The 17,589-nt window shown below is 44.6% G+C and overlaps 1 protein-coding gene across 15 annotated transcripts in view; it reads left to right on the forward strand.

Moving 5' to 3' along the window:
- Positions 1-17,589, forward strand: part of LPP (LIM domain containing preferred translocation partner in lipoma) — a 316,729-nt gene that overhangs the window by 95,644 nt on the left and 203,496 nt on the right. For all 15 annotated transcript variants that reach the window (XM_021396526.1, XM_021396525.1, XM_021396524.1 and 12 more), the window contains one exon: positions 16,087-16,288. In XM_021396526.1, the coding sequence (XP_021252201.1) occupies positions 16,096-16,288 (193 nt within the window). In that variant the 5' untranslated portion in view covers positions 16,087-16,095. The remainder of the gene's footprint in view (positions 1-16,086; positions 16,289-17,589) is intronic.

Here is a 17,589-nt window from a genome sequence, read left to right on the forward strand (position 1 = left end):
GCGATGTTAAGATTGGCCACAAGAATCTGTAGCAGGGCCACAGCCCCGTTCCCTCCATGTCTCCCAGCAGCATCAGCAGGAAAGTAACGCTATGTTAAAAGTTACCTTTATTGTAAAAGAAAGAATAATGCAACTGAAAGGTCAGTACCTGCCTTTGGAGGCAGATTATCTCAGAGCTTGTTCGCCTGCTCTGCCACCAACGGTGTCAATTCCAGAAAACATTTTGACTGATGCTTAAGCCAAATTGACTAGGGCAAATAGAACGTTTTCTATCACAACTCCTTTGTAAGGAAAATAGGGTTTTGATTGAATCATTCTGAGTGTGGGCGTGTACATGTGTAAAGCGCATTTGTTATCAAAGTGCTGAAAAATCTACGTTTGGAGTCCTTGCTGCAGCATGCCGGGATTGGTGCAGAGCAGTGGTCTGTCCCAGCCCTGTCCTGCAGCCTTTTGCCAAATTGCAGCCAACTGCATTAGCCTGGGACTCCCTGATACGCGTGGGTGCTGGAGCAGAGCATCACACTGGTCTCTTGAGGTTGTAGCCTACGTGGGCATTTTGGGAACTGGAAATACTGTCAACCCCAGCATGGCTGTTTTGCATGGTTGCTTTCAGATCCTGGTAAAAAAAAAAAACAAAACGTGGACGTTTGGACTTCTGTCAAAAAAAGGTGTTGTGTTTTTCCCACCGAAAATGTTTTTTTTTTCCATGCTAATGAAATCTTTAGTTTCAGAAAATGATCCTCCTTCATGTGAATCCTGCCTGTGATTCGTGGTTCTGTTCGAGCTGCTGTTTCACAACCTTCTTTGAAAAATTAGACATGAATGTTGAAAGAGCTGGGTTTAAGAACTGTATCAGAGCCACATGGCACAAGGCTGTGGAATAAGCCTGCTCCTACCTAGAGCTGACCATTTCCTAGAGATGCTGACTATCACACCTACCTCCTTCCATTCCTTCTGACTCGTAAACGCTTTGTGGCCAAGTTCAAGGCTGATGCAGGTGGAAGCCTTCAGGCCTGCTTGTGTGTGAAGTTTCACCTGGCTAAGTGTTTGCAGGACAGCAGCGTGATGAGTTCTGCACACTGAACATGCATGGCATGGAGCAGAAAATAGGAAGAGAGCTGAAAAATTGTTCCTGTGCTCTGGGAACAATTGAGACAGAAAATTGCTTCCAGGATTTCTTTGCTTTTCCACAGAGGGTAATCAGCCTGTGTAATCCTCTGCAACAGGAAATACTGCCTGAATCTGCTACCCGAAGGAAGAGAGCAAAGTTAGATAGCAACTTGAGGACCAAAGGCACTGCAGAGCAGGGACTGTCCCTTACTCTGCTTTATCTTTGGTGTGGTGGCTGATGCATATGTAGTAGGATGTCACAGTGATGCAACTAATATGGCAGATAATTGCAGATGGGTTTAGGTACCCAGTGTGTTCCTAGTGGAGAGTTGGACTGATCAGCTCTGAATTAGTGGAAACATTGGTATGCTCAGACTGTAAATGGAGTTTTGCTCAGCATCATGCTCAGGCTGTAAGGCTGAGCCTGCGGGGAAGGTAAGAGCAATTCCAGTAAGATGATAGCAGGCAGGAAGCTCCAGTCCTGTTCTTGGTTCAGTTTATCTCTTTGCTCCATACACTTAAGAAAATCATTATATCCATGCTTCTATTTATTCAGCTGGAGGATGGAGCAGCACTTGGGCGGCTTGTTGGGCTCGGTGGTAATGAAGTTAAGGCCTTTCAGCCACACATATCATTGCAGCTTTTTGGGGATATAATTTTAATTTTTCACTTGAGTGAGAATACTTGTGGCCGGATCACAGCATGGACGTTATACCTGGTGGCCACCGACATTTGATGCCTAAATTTCCATAGCGGGCCAAAGGATCTTGGATCGCTAGAAGAGAAGAGTGCTATAGAAGAAAGTTGGTGTTTGGTTGCTGGCTGTGGATGTGACTGTTCCTGTCTGTTCATCTGGGCAATGTTTGTTTTTGTGTAGTATTTGTCTGCATCTGTGCTTCTGTGGACGTGGGGAAAAGGAGGACAAATATCACTGGGGCGGATTAGCATTAAAAAATAGTTAACTGATCAAACCCATAAAGCTTGTCCAAGACAATTCTTCAGGGAAATAGCTTTGAATTTTTCAAGCCACTGCAGGCCATAAAAGTGAAGCACTATCATTCAGAGATGCAAAAAATCCCCTTTTGTTGGAGTGTTGGACCTATTTGTTCCCTTTTAGGAGAGCGTTCACAGTGTTTTCTTAATTTTCTTCAGAACGGCTCACTGCTATCCATCATGAGCCTTAGCCAGATGAGATAGCTCCATTTCCCATTAGTTCTAACCCTGCTCTGCAAACACGCGTCTCTGTGCTTCACGTTTTACATGCTTTTCAGCTCTGTCCATGGTCAGGACAGCATCACTCATCTCTTTGCTCCAGGTGTTGTAAAGAAGGGGCTGAAAGGAATGGGGGGTGGCAAGGAAGGGAAGATGGTGGAGAAGAGTGGCGCATAGGAAGGTCATACAATCATTAAGGTTGGAAAAGACCGCTAAGATCCACTAGTCCAACCACCAACCCATCCTCACCATGCCCACCACTATGTCACAGTGCTGGGAAGGGCACAGTGCACGAAGAGGCAGCAGGGGAGCCCTGGCTGTCACCACAGCATTGATCCTGCTCCAGCTCTGCAGGTGGGGCAAAGTGAGGGTGGTTTGGTTTTGTTGGAATGGAGTAAAGCAAGCACACAATTTTGCTTCTCAGAGAAAGTTACTGGAGGGTCATAATGAAGGTTAGGAAACCAGCCTCTGGGAATCGGACACACAAATCTGCTTTATGCTTATGAAAGTCCCTCTTTCACTGTGTTTTTGCTTTGTTGTTTTTTTCTTAAGATGCACAAAAGTGAAATGCTGCTGTATGATCCATGCGCAGAGTATTTGGATAGCACGGTCATTAATAGGAATGAAAATTATATCTCAGGAGTTGCTTTGTAGCTGAAGTGCCTGTCATCCTGCAAGGGCTCAGCTGTCCTCAGTACCAGTCTTCTCCTGTTGGAAATATTTTACTGCCTAATACCTTCTGGCCTTTAAATGTCGCTGATTGTAAGCCCACTGCCCCCAAAATGAGAGCCATTCATACCTTTTGCTCTTGTAAATGCTCAGGATTAGGCCCCACTGGGAGGGGTGTTAATGGCTGTGCCCTGGGTCTCTTTCAAGTGTGGAATTCCACTTTTGCTTCCCTTCTGAAACTTGCAGTCTCATTCTCCAGAAAAACACATTTTAAGCTCTTTTTTTTTTTTTTCCTGCTAGGCATGTTTATACATGTCCCAAGTAGCTTCTCCTAGAAACTGAGGTCATCTTCGAAACAGGTGGGCAACGCACGAAGGGCAAAGCTATGGCCAAGGGATGGGACTGCATTCTTTGGAAAGGAATTAGAACCATGCACAGGTGTGGGCATGCCATTTGTGTGTGCCCTGTGTACACATCCTGTGCTTGATTTCTGTGGTACAGCAGAGATCATTTACCCACAGGCAAGGCCACTTGCTGGGATGAAGTCATCAGGGTTCAGTTATTAAAGCAATATCGAGGCACATCCATGTACAGGAGAGCACAAAGGAATGGTGGATTTCACCCTTCTCCCCTCAGATCGTACTTTGGCCTCTCATAGGCCCGCAGATGGAAGCAGTCCTCAGCTCTTGATAATAGGGGCAGAAATTGAATCTGATGCCTAGGGCCTCTCTGCACAGGGGAACTGTTGCGAAACAAAGCCAGGGTGTGAATTTGAAGTGCAATAGCTATTCCAAGCGTACTTCTCATGTGGGCAGTCTTATTCTGCTCCAAGAGGGCCTTTGTGCAGTTCTACTTCATCCCGTGCCAATGGCACTCTCAGTGCAGCAAGAAGAATGCCCACACAGGGAGCAAATGGCTTTTCCAGGCTATTTCACCATGCTGCAGAGTCCCAGGAGATGCGCATGGTTTTATGTCCCCATGAATGTTTCAGGAGCTTCTCCTGCAGCTCTCCCACCAGCACTTTCACCGGGGAGCCGTGCTTTGGGATGGACCATTGGTGGAGTTGTGTCTTCTGGACCCTTCTAGGCTCACTGTGCATCACTCCTTTTCCTGAAGGTACGGGACTGGACTCAGATCCCTGAGGTCTTGGGCTTCCCTGGGTGATGCTAGAGCTGCAGTTCGGCATTGCCCATCATTACTTTTTCCTCTTGCCATGTATCCTTACTGCTTGTGTGAGATCACGTCTGTGTTTGCGTGTTGTACCTTTACATATGCAAAATCATCAAGAAAACCAGTGCATGGAGTATGAGCATTATCTGAATATTGCTGAACAGGAATGGAAAAAAAAAAAGCCCATCTGTTCTACAAAGAGGCAGTGTAAAGAGCAGGCTCTGTGACTAAATAAATTCACATCTGTTGAGCAGAACCATCAAATGGCGAGCAGAGGGGCCTAATGTGAATCACATGTTGAAACCACAAGTATGAGTGAGATGAGCTGCAAAAGAGAGAGCCTGGAAGTGTTGATCCATGTGAGCAACTGTTGGTTTCTCTCCTTATTCTCCTTCCCTTTCCCAGTTTCCTAAGTGATGTAGCATCAAAAAATCCCGCACAAACAGCCAGCCTTGTGCACGTGCGTGTGCACATCTTTGTGTGTGCATTTATATTCCTTGCATGATTAAATATATTGCGTTGAGCCATTAAATCATAACTTCAGTTGGAAGTCAGGAGAGTGATGAATTTTAGAGGGGGCTGCAGAGAAGAGAGGCACAGCTGGCTGTGCTTTAGCAGAGAGAGCAGGTGAAGCTGGTCCCTGGTGGTTGCTTCACCCGCATGGCTCTGAGGTCACTCGCTTTAAAAAGAGACTTGCTTAGTAGCGACTCTTCAGGGGGATGTCTCCAGCGCTGTCATTGCAGGGAACCTGATGACAGCAATGTAGAAACTTCAAAGCACAGGTTATGCCTGCGTAAGCTCAAGCTAATTTCAAAATACTATCTGTGTACCGGTCCTACCACGCTGCATCTTTCCATGGATCAATTTACTTTGCTGCTTAGGTTTTCCCCTTAGCGTTTTAAGTCCTACAGAAACAAAGAGCAGCTCAAGTTTCCTTATTGGTTGCATTTACAGTTTATTTTCTTTTTCTCTGCCAGGAACATATCAATACAATTGCAAAACATAGTGTTTTTATGACCTGAGGCAGCAGTTTCTAACTCGAAAACAAGAAAGCTTTGGGGATGTGTGCACAGCTCAGGTGCCTCAGCTGCATTGTTTGGTCTCTGTAGCCCCTTAGAGAGTCCATCAAGAGGGGCTTGAATCTCCTTTCCCACAAGATGCCAAGAAAGGAAGCGTGCAATAGTCTTAATATCAAAGATGGTTTCTTGTTGCTATGTTCTCTTTTGTCCTAGATATTTTGCAGTAGAAGAGGCTGGAAATGGCAGGAGCAAAGAGTGGTGATAGATAAATCACGAGACATGCTTTGCACAGATCCTGGTCCCATGCAGCTCAGTGTCCTTTTTTCAGCTGACAGAGCCATGCTCATGCAGCTCACCAGGTTTGTGGGCTCTGTGGGAGTACGCTGGAGGTAATGAGGCACTCTGAGGGGTTGGTGGGGTTGAAGGTCCTTGTGGAATGGTTAAGGTGTTTGGCTCTTCCTTTCTTCCAAAAATACCCTGTGCTCATGATCCACTTCCTTATTTCCATCCCCGCTGCCTGTCTTCTGAGGAGGCGCTTAGAGAAGCACTGGAATGTTTTCTGAGGACTCAAGTTTTAGCCATTTCATCCTAGGGAACCAGCATGGCCAGTCTAGTTTCAATACTCTCGTCACAATAAGGCTTCGTGCTGATTTCTGGGAAAGGGAACAAAGGACTGATGTGGTTGGCTAAAACCAGAAGGCACCAACGGGATGGTGGTGGAGCTACTGGAGCTACCTTTTTGAGATGGTGCACTCGTTCAGCAAAATTGCAAGGCCGGAATGGCTGCCTGGCTGAGCTAGTTAGCTTCATTGCTGGCACTGTGGATTGCGCCAGCTGGGGAATTCTCTCCCAGAGCTTTTTGCATGGCAGTTCTTGAGTGAACAAACACTGAGCTAATGTGGAAGAGCAAGTTTACTTGGTTGGTGCTCAGTAGTTTGAAGAGTTTGAAAGAAGAATTGAAAGTCAAATCCCAACCACTTGTCTTCAGTCACCACTTTCTATTCAGAGCAGAACTAATGCCCTCCAGTTACTAAAAGAGAGCTTTATCTTGATGTGCTCCAAAATGTCAGCACACTTGCCTCTGTTCTTAATACTCCTCTTGACTCATTTCCCCATGGTTCCAGAACATTCCCCTTTGAACAGCCATCTTCTCAAATAGCTGTACTTTGTGCTTACTGCAAATAGCGCGAGGTGGCTCACATCACTTAACTTCTCCTATCCATGTGTCCATGGACAGTCAGGGGCTTCACAGGATTGTGCATCATCTCAAAAAATACCTTTTATTCTACTATGTGCTGTCTTTCTTTGAAAGGACAGTACACTTTGGAGTATACAGTGGATGCCAGGTCTAATACGAGTCTAGTGTGCGCCGTCATTACAAATAAGCAGAGTGCATGTTGGGTTATTTCAGGAGAACCCTGTTACGAAGCTGTCAGAGCCAGACACACCAGTCCAAATGGCAAAATAAAGTGCCAGGGATGTACATAGTGGATCAGGAGATTCAGCTGGAGAGCTGGAAGAAACGTGATCAGTGGGAAAATAGTACAACGTGTGAATAAGTCGCTAGAGTTGATTCTCCATTTTGGAGGTTTTCGAGGACAAAGCTATGACAAGTCTTATCTACTGGTAAGTCAAGCTTTATTTAAAAGCAGGACTCAACAGCCAGCAGAGATGCTCCTTCTTTCCTGAGAGTACTGTGGGCTGTCAGTTTCTTAAAGAATGCACTTTTATTCTTTAGTTTTGGTTTGTGTTGCAAAAGGGAGGCAGGAATACATTAGGGTGCTGGTGTCTTGAGAATGTCAAATCACCTGTTGTTGTGAAACTTAGAAAAACATAGTATTTTTCTGACCTTTTGCACAGAGGAGCGTGTGTACTTCTTTTCCTACAGTTTTCAGGCACTCACATGTCTTGCTTCCATTAGCAATCCTTTTGCAGCATCAGTTCCCAGCCATCTGGCAGCAATCACTCTTCTGTGTATTAGGATATAGGATTTTCCATAGGAAAAAGGCTATTTCCCCTGATTATTTGCAAGGTGCCACAGGCTGAGATGCCAAAAATGAGGCACAGGTTGATGCAGTGCTCAGGGATGAGGATAAAGCATCCAAGGATTTGTTATAATGGAGGCTGTGATTTCAGGACAGCTTGGAGTCTGGGCAGGAAAGGTTAAGTGGATCAAGGGGGAGGGGGAAAGAACTGTGGGGATTAAAGATTTTGGTCCTGGACACAGTTTCTGTCTATTAATTGATTTTTAGGCATAACAGTTTCAAAGTCTGGCTGTTACTACTAGCCCCTTGATGTTGGCCCACAACAAGGCTGGCCATGGTGTTGGCCCTGCACTCACTTCCCACTTGAACGTGACCCTTGCTGTGTCCATATTCTGGGCTGCAGCTCTTCTCCCATTCACAGAAATCCTCTCAACAGCTTGGATTGTAGACTGTACACTGCAGATCTGTGCTCTTCCAGGGATCGTAGCAGCTGACTCTTCCTGCAACCACATCTATTTTAGAAGAGAAATGCAGTGCAGGGAATCTGCTGTAAATCACAGCTCACCTACACCCACATAGCCTTGCTGAGTTGCACCTCGAGCTCTGCTCTGTTGCCGTGTTCATTTTGTATCAGTTTCCCCTCTCTACTGGGCTCAGATCCCTGCTGTTTCTCCCCAGGCGGAGACATAAACACACAGTTCTCTGTAAAGCTAATACAATTATCTGTGTGTCAATACACTGCCACGGTCCCATTTGGTCCCACTGGGGTCCTGTTGATATCTCACTGCTGAGCTGAATGTCAGTTCTGCACGGTTCTTTCTTGTTTACAGGCAGCATCAGCATCCAAACAGCCTGGATTTGATCTGAAAGCTTTAACCTTGCCATCTTTGTGTTGTCCTGGTTTCTTTTCTCATACGTAGGATCTTCTTGATAGGCCTGATTCCATTGTGTGCCCACTGTCTGGGTGCACTCCATGTTGCTTGGCAGTGCCTTGCTGACTTTTTTTTTTGGCAGAAGGATCTTGAGAATAAATGGTGTGCAGGAAAACGGTGTTTCTGTAAGGGAGCTCATGGTCTGAGACTCCCAAAAATAACCTCTCTGCATCATTCTGCCTGTTCTTTTGCTGTCCCTATTAATATATTTCCTCTCTTGTATGTAACATTCTCAAGCATCCATCTCAAACTTTCCTTTGTAGTGCAGCAGCACCCTCACAAACGTGTAGGTCAAGTTATCAGGAAGGAAAGCTCAAGAACTGGAAGAAATTTTTCTAGCTCGGAGCTACCTCCTGGCTCAGCTCCGAAGGTTCAACCACTAGCTTTGGTGTATTTGAGTAAGCATTTTGGGCTGGCCACCAGGTCTACCTCCTCCACTGCTATTGCCTTGGGGTTTGTTGTGACCACAGGTAGCTGAGGCCTTGGATTACCATTTTTTCCAATATAATTGTGTTTGGAGTTGCTGTGGACTGTCTCATTCCACAGGAGTCAGGAATCAGCTGCTCTCTCGTGAAACTGTAATGTGGTCATTAAGAGTTGTATTAGATTAGATAGATCTATGTATCTCCAGGGAGTCAGTACTATCTCTTTGTTTCAATGCTCATGGGCCAGTCAAGTTCAATTTATTAGGTTTTTAGAGCCTAGTTTGTCATCCAGCACCAGGATGTGACATGGCTGTAAAAGGAAGATCTTGTTCATCAGCTTTTATGTGCGTGTTTTGCAGCAGCAGTCAAATTCAAATAGCCTGCATCTAATCCCAAAACTACTAATGCAATTATATTGGGAAAGAAAAGAAGTTTTATGTTTAGTTTGCCCTTCTACCTTTCCCACAGTTGAAGCTGATGCAAGAGAAACAAACTGAAAGAAGCTTAAAGAAAGGGGAAGTTTTCATTTACTGCCAACATTGCCCCAGCAGTAGGATTTTGGGTTAAGATGGAAAGTGGCGTGGGGTTGGTATCTGGTGACTTTAACCTGCAGCAAGCAGCACAGTAGGAATGACCCTTCTAGCAGATCTCTTGCCATCTCCACCATGGACTTGCTGTCTTCCTGTTACGTCTGCTTAATACTGTAAAAGTTGTAGTGACTTAGTATGTAAAGCAAAAGTAAAATCCCCAATTACTGTGGATCTGCTGGCAGAAAATGAAGCTTGGGTGCGGCGTGCTAGAAAAAGTTGTTTTGCAAGTATCTGTTACTTAGAAGAAAGGGCTCAGACCATATTCAAGAACTGTATTTCTGTGAACCCTTTTGAGTTCAGATAAAGCCATTGCTGCAAGTCTCAGATCTTAAGAGTGTTGGTAATTGATTTTGGAAGGGATCTCTGGAGGTCATCTGGGCTAAGTCTTTACTCAAAACTGGAAGGACTTTGAATTTCAATCTGGTATTCTGAAAGATCCCAAGAAAATTGATTGAAGCTGTTAAAGCCAGAGTGAGATGATACTAGATTATATGATTCGAGGAATAATTCAGTACAGACAGTGCAGTAACTGGGTTTCTTTCACCTTTAATTCCTCTGATTACATTAGTGATGTCCCACAGCAGGAAGCTGGTGAATGCTTTGAGCCCTATTTAACTGAAGAAGAGACTTCAATTTATTTTGATTTCTTTTTATTTTGAGGGGTTTGAGCTGAAGATACAAAACCCAGCCTGATCCAAGCGATTGGAAGACACTCCAGTGCTGGGGGGAGAGAAAGATTTAAATTTACTCCAGGTGACACCTGCTGTAAATGGCAATGCAAAACATCAACAACCATCCAGAAGTGGTGCAAAATGTATGCAAGCAAAAAAAGCCTAGTCTCAGGGAGAGATCTGCCACGAGGGGTTGGAGTCTATTTGCATTAAGTCTTTACGTATGGTCAAGAAGGCAATCGCTGGGCTCAGCCAAATCCTGCTAGCTGTTCCAGGTCAGTTCAGCCCCATACAATAACACCAGTGCTGGGAGTTTTCCTGTGGCTTTGCAGTTCACCTGGTTGCTGATGTGATATTTGAGGACCCAAGTCAGTTTGCTGCTGGGAGGTTCTGAGGGAGGAGCAGAGCTTCTTGGGGCTGGTTAACATTGCATGTCTTAAATTTTGTGAGATGTTGTGCAGATTAGCAAGAATTAGGGGAGTTTAAAAGGGATCACGGTTTCCCCAAATCAAAAAATTTCCCGTATGATGTAAAATTGATGAAGATGAATAGTTCCATATGGGAAAGGCATCCCAAGTGGGCTTGGGCTGAGTTTGTAAGTAGCTGTAGTGCTTCCTTTGTTTGGTTAAAGACCTCTAATGAGACCAAAATTTTGATATTATATCTTCTTTTGGAGGCCACAAGAATCCGGAAAGCTTCATGGCTAGAGATCACTGGCCCTAAGTGGAGAAATAAATTCACTTAACATTCAAAGTGGGATGATGCCAAAGGAAGCAAGCAGCTTTGGGAATTTATAAAAGAGCAGATCTCTCCGGTCAGCCTCAATTACTGCTTTGGGCTAATTAGTGAAATGGAGGTGATAAGGACAAAGCAAAGAACTGTAATTTAGCAGAGCATTTGGGTTCTGCTTTTGGGAATTTCAGGAAGAAAAAAAAGAGACCAGCTCAGGTTGGAAACATCCAGTTTTGTGGATTGCGTCTCTCACTGAAAGGAGCAAAATGTGGCACAGTTTTGTTTCAGGAAGGGTGTCCCCTTGGTCCAGTACTAGAACTTTTCTTTAAAACTCAGCTGGAAGATGAAGTAAAGTCTCTTCAAGTCCCGTTGGAATGAAGAGAAGGGAGAGTGGGAAGATTGCAATCTGCCTTTCTACACGTGGCTCTTTTAATCCTGTTGAGATGAGTTTTGCCTGTCCAGGGAAGGAGCTTGGTTCTGTTCCTGAATGGTATCGGAGAGAAGCCACTGGAGAGCTTCCAGCTGCACCCTGTGTCAGCAAACAGGGTACTGACCACCCCATGGCTTGTCAGCCCCGTGGCCTTAAGGCTGATGGTAGCTGTGCATGGGTGATACAAATAACCTGAACCATGCTAGTGGATTAGGAAAAAGTAGGATAGAAGACAGAGCAGACTGTCTGGAAGAACAGACTGTTGTTGCTCATTTTATGTTAAATGCTGTTGCTACCCACTATGAAGCATTAGCTTAATTAACTCAGGGACAGATTCTTCTGTCTTGGCAAAGTCCATCAACATCCAAGGAGTATTTGGTCCGTGTTGTAAATATGAAAGTGAAATGAAGATTTATTTGGGTACAATCTAATCATGGAAAAACCTGTCTCAGAGATGAATGTACTAACAACTTCCAGATAGACAAATTGGTACTCTACCCTTTCATTGTTTCTGATATGAGGCTAAATTGACTTGGAAGCCTCTCTGTGTTACCTTTGCTTCTCAAAGGCGAGTGACATCCTGTAATTAAAAGCAAAATAACCCAAGCGCTTAAGTGCACCTTTAGAAAAAAAAAAAACAGACAAAAAACCATGTCAGGCTTTTATAACTTTCTGGTGTTATCCTCTATTGATATTCCTGGTCCAGTGATTTTAGATACTGCAGTGTCATCATGGGATTCATGGATTCCAGTTCCTCTGCTGTAATGTGTTCCTTTATGGTTAGAATTTTTCTGGACTTATGGCATTAAGATTGTCCTAATGTTAGAACCAGAGCACATGGTTTTCCTTCTTTATGCAGTGTGATTTTACTCTTTGCTCTTAATGTTATTTATCATGGTTAGTCTGGTCTTATCCTCTTCCTCCAGAAGTAGGTGATGATTAATGTTTCCAAGGAAGGAAGGATAACAGAACCTCAGGCAGCCACAGTTGAAGTTGGTGTAGTTTTTGTCTTTGATGTTATTCATGCTATTACTCTTTCCACTATAACTTATCATTCTTGAAAAAATGGTCAAATGCTAGCGTCCACCACCTCGCAGAAGGTTGCTAAAAAACTGAAGAGAGTTCAGAATAAATACGTATGAGTGAATCAAGAGAAGTCTGTTCTAAGCAGTGAGTTTAACTGATACTTAATTTAAATGTTTTGATTTGATTTCACCAAAGACCTGGCTGTGTTCTGAGAGGATCTGCATGCGGAAGGAAGGTAGGAGTGTAGCAAAATCCAATGCTTGGAGGTGGAGCTAGATAAATTTAAGCCAGACATAAAGGAGAATCTGTAACACTGGTGCTTAATTGCTTGCCCAAGTAGTTTACTGAGTGCGGCGGTGGATTCCCCATTATGTGCGTTCCTTCAGAAGGCTGAAGTCCCCTGTATTGCATTGCTCGGGGCCTTTTACCCTAGGCACAAAGTCACATGCCCTTAAAAGAAGAAAAATGTTGGGGAGAGATCAGAACAAACCCAGAAGTTTAGTTTCAGCTGTTAAAAAGAGATCTATTCATTTTCATTTCTTATGATCTTGCCTAGTTAGGCTAAATTTAATTGAGGCTGGGGAGCTGGGGCTGGAACAGACGAGGAAAAGGGAACTTGTTGAAAACATTGTCAAGGCACAGATAGCAAAAACGAGTGACAGCAAATGCATGATAGAAAATGAGAGGAGGAGAAAGAGGAAGAGAAAAGGCTAACGGGAAACAATTAGAAAACACCACTGCCGCCGAAACAAATGTGTTAGAGGGTAAGCAGAAAGAAGCTGCATGCCAGCCTACAGCTCGCAACTGAGTTATGGCAATGTGGTCTTATATTCCCAGACTGCCCATAAGAGAACTGCTGTTTAAGCTTGTTCATGAGATGCCACAGTATCATCAAGTGTCCCAGCACTGGGCGGCCTGACTGCAGCAGCAGATAGCCCTGGTTTATGCATCATCACTCAGCCCATCCTTGCCTTGTGGCAGACCATAAGGGGATCAAGGCATGTTGCCTGGGAGGTGGCTAAGGACAAACTAGGGAGCTGCCAGAAGTGGTGATGATAGTCTTGCTAGCACTGTTTCTTTTTTGCTTTGAATCAACGTGGAGGTAACGCCCGTGCTCTGAAGGAGCTTTGTACGGTGGGATGATCTTTCACATGAAATAGCAAACCAGGCCCTGAAAACTTATCAGAATAAAACTCCAAGATGCTTATAGCAATGGGCAAGATGCAGTGATCTTTGGGTATAATAAGAAAGCAGAGTGTCCTGTTTAGCTCATAAGACTGAGCACCCGTGCTGCCCTCTGCTCTTAAGCCTAGATAGTTGCCTGAGATTTATTGCCATATGTTATGTTTTTTAATGATGTGGGAGGAAGAGGTGGCCAGGTAGGTGAATTTTAGCATGTTAGTGGCGTTTTCTGTGTCCAGTGGGGCTGGTGTTGGTAACGGGAAGTACCAGGCAGTGGGAGTGTGGTCCGTCCTGCCTGTCATGGCTGGTTTCCTCTACAGCCCTGTGGGGAGGACCTGCCTTTCACTTCTTGCTTTCATAATGATGCTCTGCTCTGTCAGTGTGAGGTCAGCTGGCAGCTGTGTTTGGGAGGGTAAGATCCTTCCTTGCACCTTGGCCTGGGATGCTTGTCAGTCTGCAGGGTGCTCCTGCCACGCTCCTTGTTTGTAGCCAGCCCCTCTGTTCTGGCCCCAGCGGTCCTGTTTACTGGTATCACATGTCCAGTGCAGTGGGCTCATTCTCCAGCAGCAGGGATTGCAAAACCTGTGACCTTGAGCAGCCGCACTGCATGGTGAGGAAGTGCTGGTGCATGTAGCAGTTTCTCTGGCACACACAGAGTGGTGGAGGTAGGAGAGGACCACAAGCTGCCCATCTCCTAGTTTTGGGACAGACATGAGGACTGGCTTTTCTTTGCAGTCTTTAAGTACAAATGAATCCTCCAGTAAGAAAGTTGTTACCTGGAGGAAACTTAGTGGACTGGAAGAGATACACATCCGTATACAACAGTTTTAGCAAGGATTGCTGATAGCTGGAGGTACCATCTCCACACTGCTACATGGAGACCTTGTTCCTTCCCCACCTCTGCCCTCACTGACTCAGCATTACTGTCTAATAGGAAATTGCTTGGACAAGGCTGTCCGTATCGGAGTCCATCAGACTACTTTCTCTGGTTTATATCCAAGAGTCCTTATCTGCTTCTTCGATACAATACTCACCTGATTTTGCTCCACCATAAAGCTTCTAGGACTGAGATGCTTTGCCAAGCAGGATGAGTTGGCAAAACAGCTTCTCAACCAAGTCCCAATGGCTCGATCCTGACATTGCTAGTGACACCTGGTCTCAAACTAGGAGAAAGGGGAAAGGAAGTGTGATTTCTACTTTTTTTTTTCCCTCTAGGTAGACTTAACTATGGTGCCAAATGTGCCTTTTTCGTGCCTAAATATTCCATGTAACTGTGGGAGGTAGTTTCTCGTTTCTGAGAACATGTGTGCATGGAAGTGTTAGCTTTGTGGCACCGAGAATATGCCCAGGTCGGTGGAATGTGCTCCTGTAGCCACATTCCTCCTTAGTATCAACGAGAAGGTATTTGGTCTCCATGTTTGATGGTAGGTGGCATAGGTGACCATATCAGTCATGCGCTTGCTTTCAGATTTTAAGCGCTGACCTTTATAGCTGGCTACATGTGGCTGCACTTCCCAGCTTTGGAAATGCCTTCTCTTGAGACATTCAAATAGATGGCTGCATGCGTGACCACAGAGCTGTGTCAGAATAGTTAGAGAGCTGTAGAACTGTGAGGCTTGGTAATGATTTCACTCTGAGGGGGTGTCCACCAGCCAGAGGCTGCCCTTCATCTGTCCTCATTTGTTTTCCCAACCTGACCTCAGAGAACTGTTCGCACCCATTGGTAAATCCCGGAGCTGCCGTTCAGCAGAGGCTCCCAGCACCCAGCTCCCAGCTAGACACCCTCTTTGCAAATCCAGCGTTGCCTTTGCTTTGCCCCACTGTGACCAGCTGGAACTGCCTTTATGCAACAGCAGTCAGCTAATGTCTGCCCTGGCCCAGTGCTATCAGTTGCACCGGTCCTTTTCCAAGCTTTCTGATTTAAAGAAATCTTTCCAGATCAAGTCCCAGCTGTCTCTGGTTTCTGGAGCCCTGAGGTGTCCTGACACCAAAGCAGAGCATGGACAGGCACTTGAGGGCTCCAAAATTAGCAGTAGCTTTTGTCCGTGCAGGGTCTTCACTCCCTTATCGTAGCTCAAAATCAGCTTAGAGGGATAACGTGATGCTGCTGTAGGACCACTGCTGCTACCCAACAGCTATGGCTTGTGTGTGGTGGAAAGCGCTCGTTCGCTGCAGTTCAGCCCATTATGGACAGGTTGTTTTTTTTATGGGAAATATTTTCAGCAGCATCTGAGTCCAGTTCTCAAAAGTGATGTAGGCTGTTAAGAGACCAAAGCCAAGATCTTCATAAATAAGTAATGTTTTGGGCTGCCTTTGTTTTCTGTTACACAAGTTGAGATGTCTAAAAGGAGCCTGGTTGTCAGCGGTTGTGGAATTCTGGCATTTTTTCAAAATTGACGTGCTTTTAAAATATCTTAATCTGGGCATTCAGAAATGGAGGCATCAAGAAGGATTAGCTGCTTTTGAAATCCTTTTTCTTAAAAGTTTAAGTGAAAGGCAGTGAAATTGGGGGCCATAAATGTCATGTTGAGAAATGCTAAAGGTTACATTTTGGAAGTGTGTGTCTGCCCACCTGTAATGACACTTGTCCCCAGAGAAACTGCACCACTGTACGTTAATGTACTCACCAAATCCTAATGGGAAAAGTCAAATATATGGCTGTCTTGCTGAATAGGTGAAGGGAATGATGGGCTTCTCTGGTGTATTGGTTTGCCTCAACTTCAGTTTGAAGAGGAAAATAACAACACTTTTGCAGACACCAGAACAAGTTGATCATTAATTTCAACCAGCTGGGCAAAGAAAGGCAAGTTTATATCTGAATTCCCATTAAATGGTTGTGTGGGTTTAATTTAATAAATCAGCTAGGGGTTTACAACTGCTACTCCCCCAGCCTGAATTCCTAATATACGTGCGATTCTTGTTTCCTCTCTCAGGTCTGAACCATGTCCCACCCGTCCTGGCTGCCGCCCAAGAGTACCAACGAGCCTATCGGTCATGTTACAGCAAGGATGGAGACCACGCATGCCTTTGGGACTCCCAGCATCTCGGTGTCCACCCAACAGACGCCAAAGAAGTTTGCACCTGTTGTTGCCCCCAAGCCAAAGTACAACCCGTACAAGCAACCAGGAGGTGATGGTGAGTACATCGTTTTTTTTAGGAAGGAACCATAACAGTCTTATTTAGGGAAATCGACCTCTAACACAAACTGTGTTTGACGATCTCTTGGTTCACAAGTCTCCATTTTCGAGACCATTCCAATCAATCAGAATGTGAAAGAACCTTGTACCTTGGCAAGCTACCCTCCTGAGTGGTGCAGGGCTACGGGAGGGCAAGGGGACAGCAGTTCTTTTGTTTTTATTGGAAGCAAGTGTCCTCTCCCTAAGGCTGATACTTTTCCAGGTCGTTTTTCTTGTTTCATTTCTGCCTGTGTGTGTCGATACAAGAAGCTGGAGTTTGAACACCCTTTTCAGTGTTGCTTTTACTTTTGCGCCAGCACAATGGGACTGCTCTACAAACATGGGATTGAGTTGGGGGTGTGGGTAGGCATGCATGGATTTGGCAGAATGAATCTCGGCACGGTTCCTCTCCTGCCCGTTGGTGTGACTCAGGTTTACTCTTTCTCCTCTACTGTGGCAGGCTCTTGAATATGACATAATTTAGTGGCATAATTACGTGGATATTTACGTGACCATTGCAGTAGCCTCTGAAGATGTTCTGTCAGTAAAGCAAAAGCTTTCCAGTCACCGTGCATTTGCCTTGCTTTGTTTCCTGTGTTAGAAGTCCAGCTCTCTTCATGCAGTTGAGCAGCAAGTGTAGGAATGGGTTCCTGTTCTGTGGACACAGGGAGGAAGGGATGAACCTGGGGACTCCATTGTGCTCCAGAAAATTGCCAAATCAGCTTTTGATTTTCAGTTTTGGATGTTCTGCTTTGTACCATCTCCACTTTTCCCTCTTTTGTATTGAGCGTAATAAGGTAAAAGTTGTCTGTAATTTTTTTTTTCCTTTTTCTTCTCTTTTCTGAGTGTGTGCAGGAAGACTATATAATAATGGAAAGGAGAAAGAAAAACAGAGCAATATATTGAATCTTGCACTTAAGCAATTTTCTAAAGTTGAGGACATTTAGTAGGAAGTTGGAAAAGTCTGACTAGTGTTTCATTTTTTTTTTCCTCTGCCACTCTAACTTCAGAGAATTCGGAACGAAAAAAGAAAATGTGTTGGAGGGGAAAACTCAGTCATATGCACCTGTTCTGTTGCCTTCAGTAACAAAACATTAGCGAGTAAGAGGGAGAGAAAGACATTTGGAATTAAAAAAAAAAAAGTAAAAATAATCCATTTCTGAATTGCAATGAAAATGTCACTTTCAAGTAAAGTGGAAATTCGTATTTTTTACATTCTCCTACAATTTAAGATAATAATAAAAAATGACAATTTTTTCC

This window comes from Numida meleagris, chromosome 4 (assembly GCF_002078875.1).
Source record: "Numida meleagris isolate 19003 breed g44 Domestic line chromosome 4, NumMel1.0, whole genome shotgun sequence".
Taxonomy (NCBI): Eukaryota; Metazoa; Chordata; class Aves; order Galliformes; family Numididae; genus Numida; species Numida meleagris.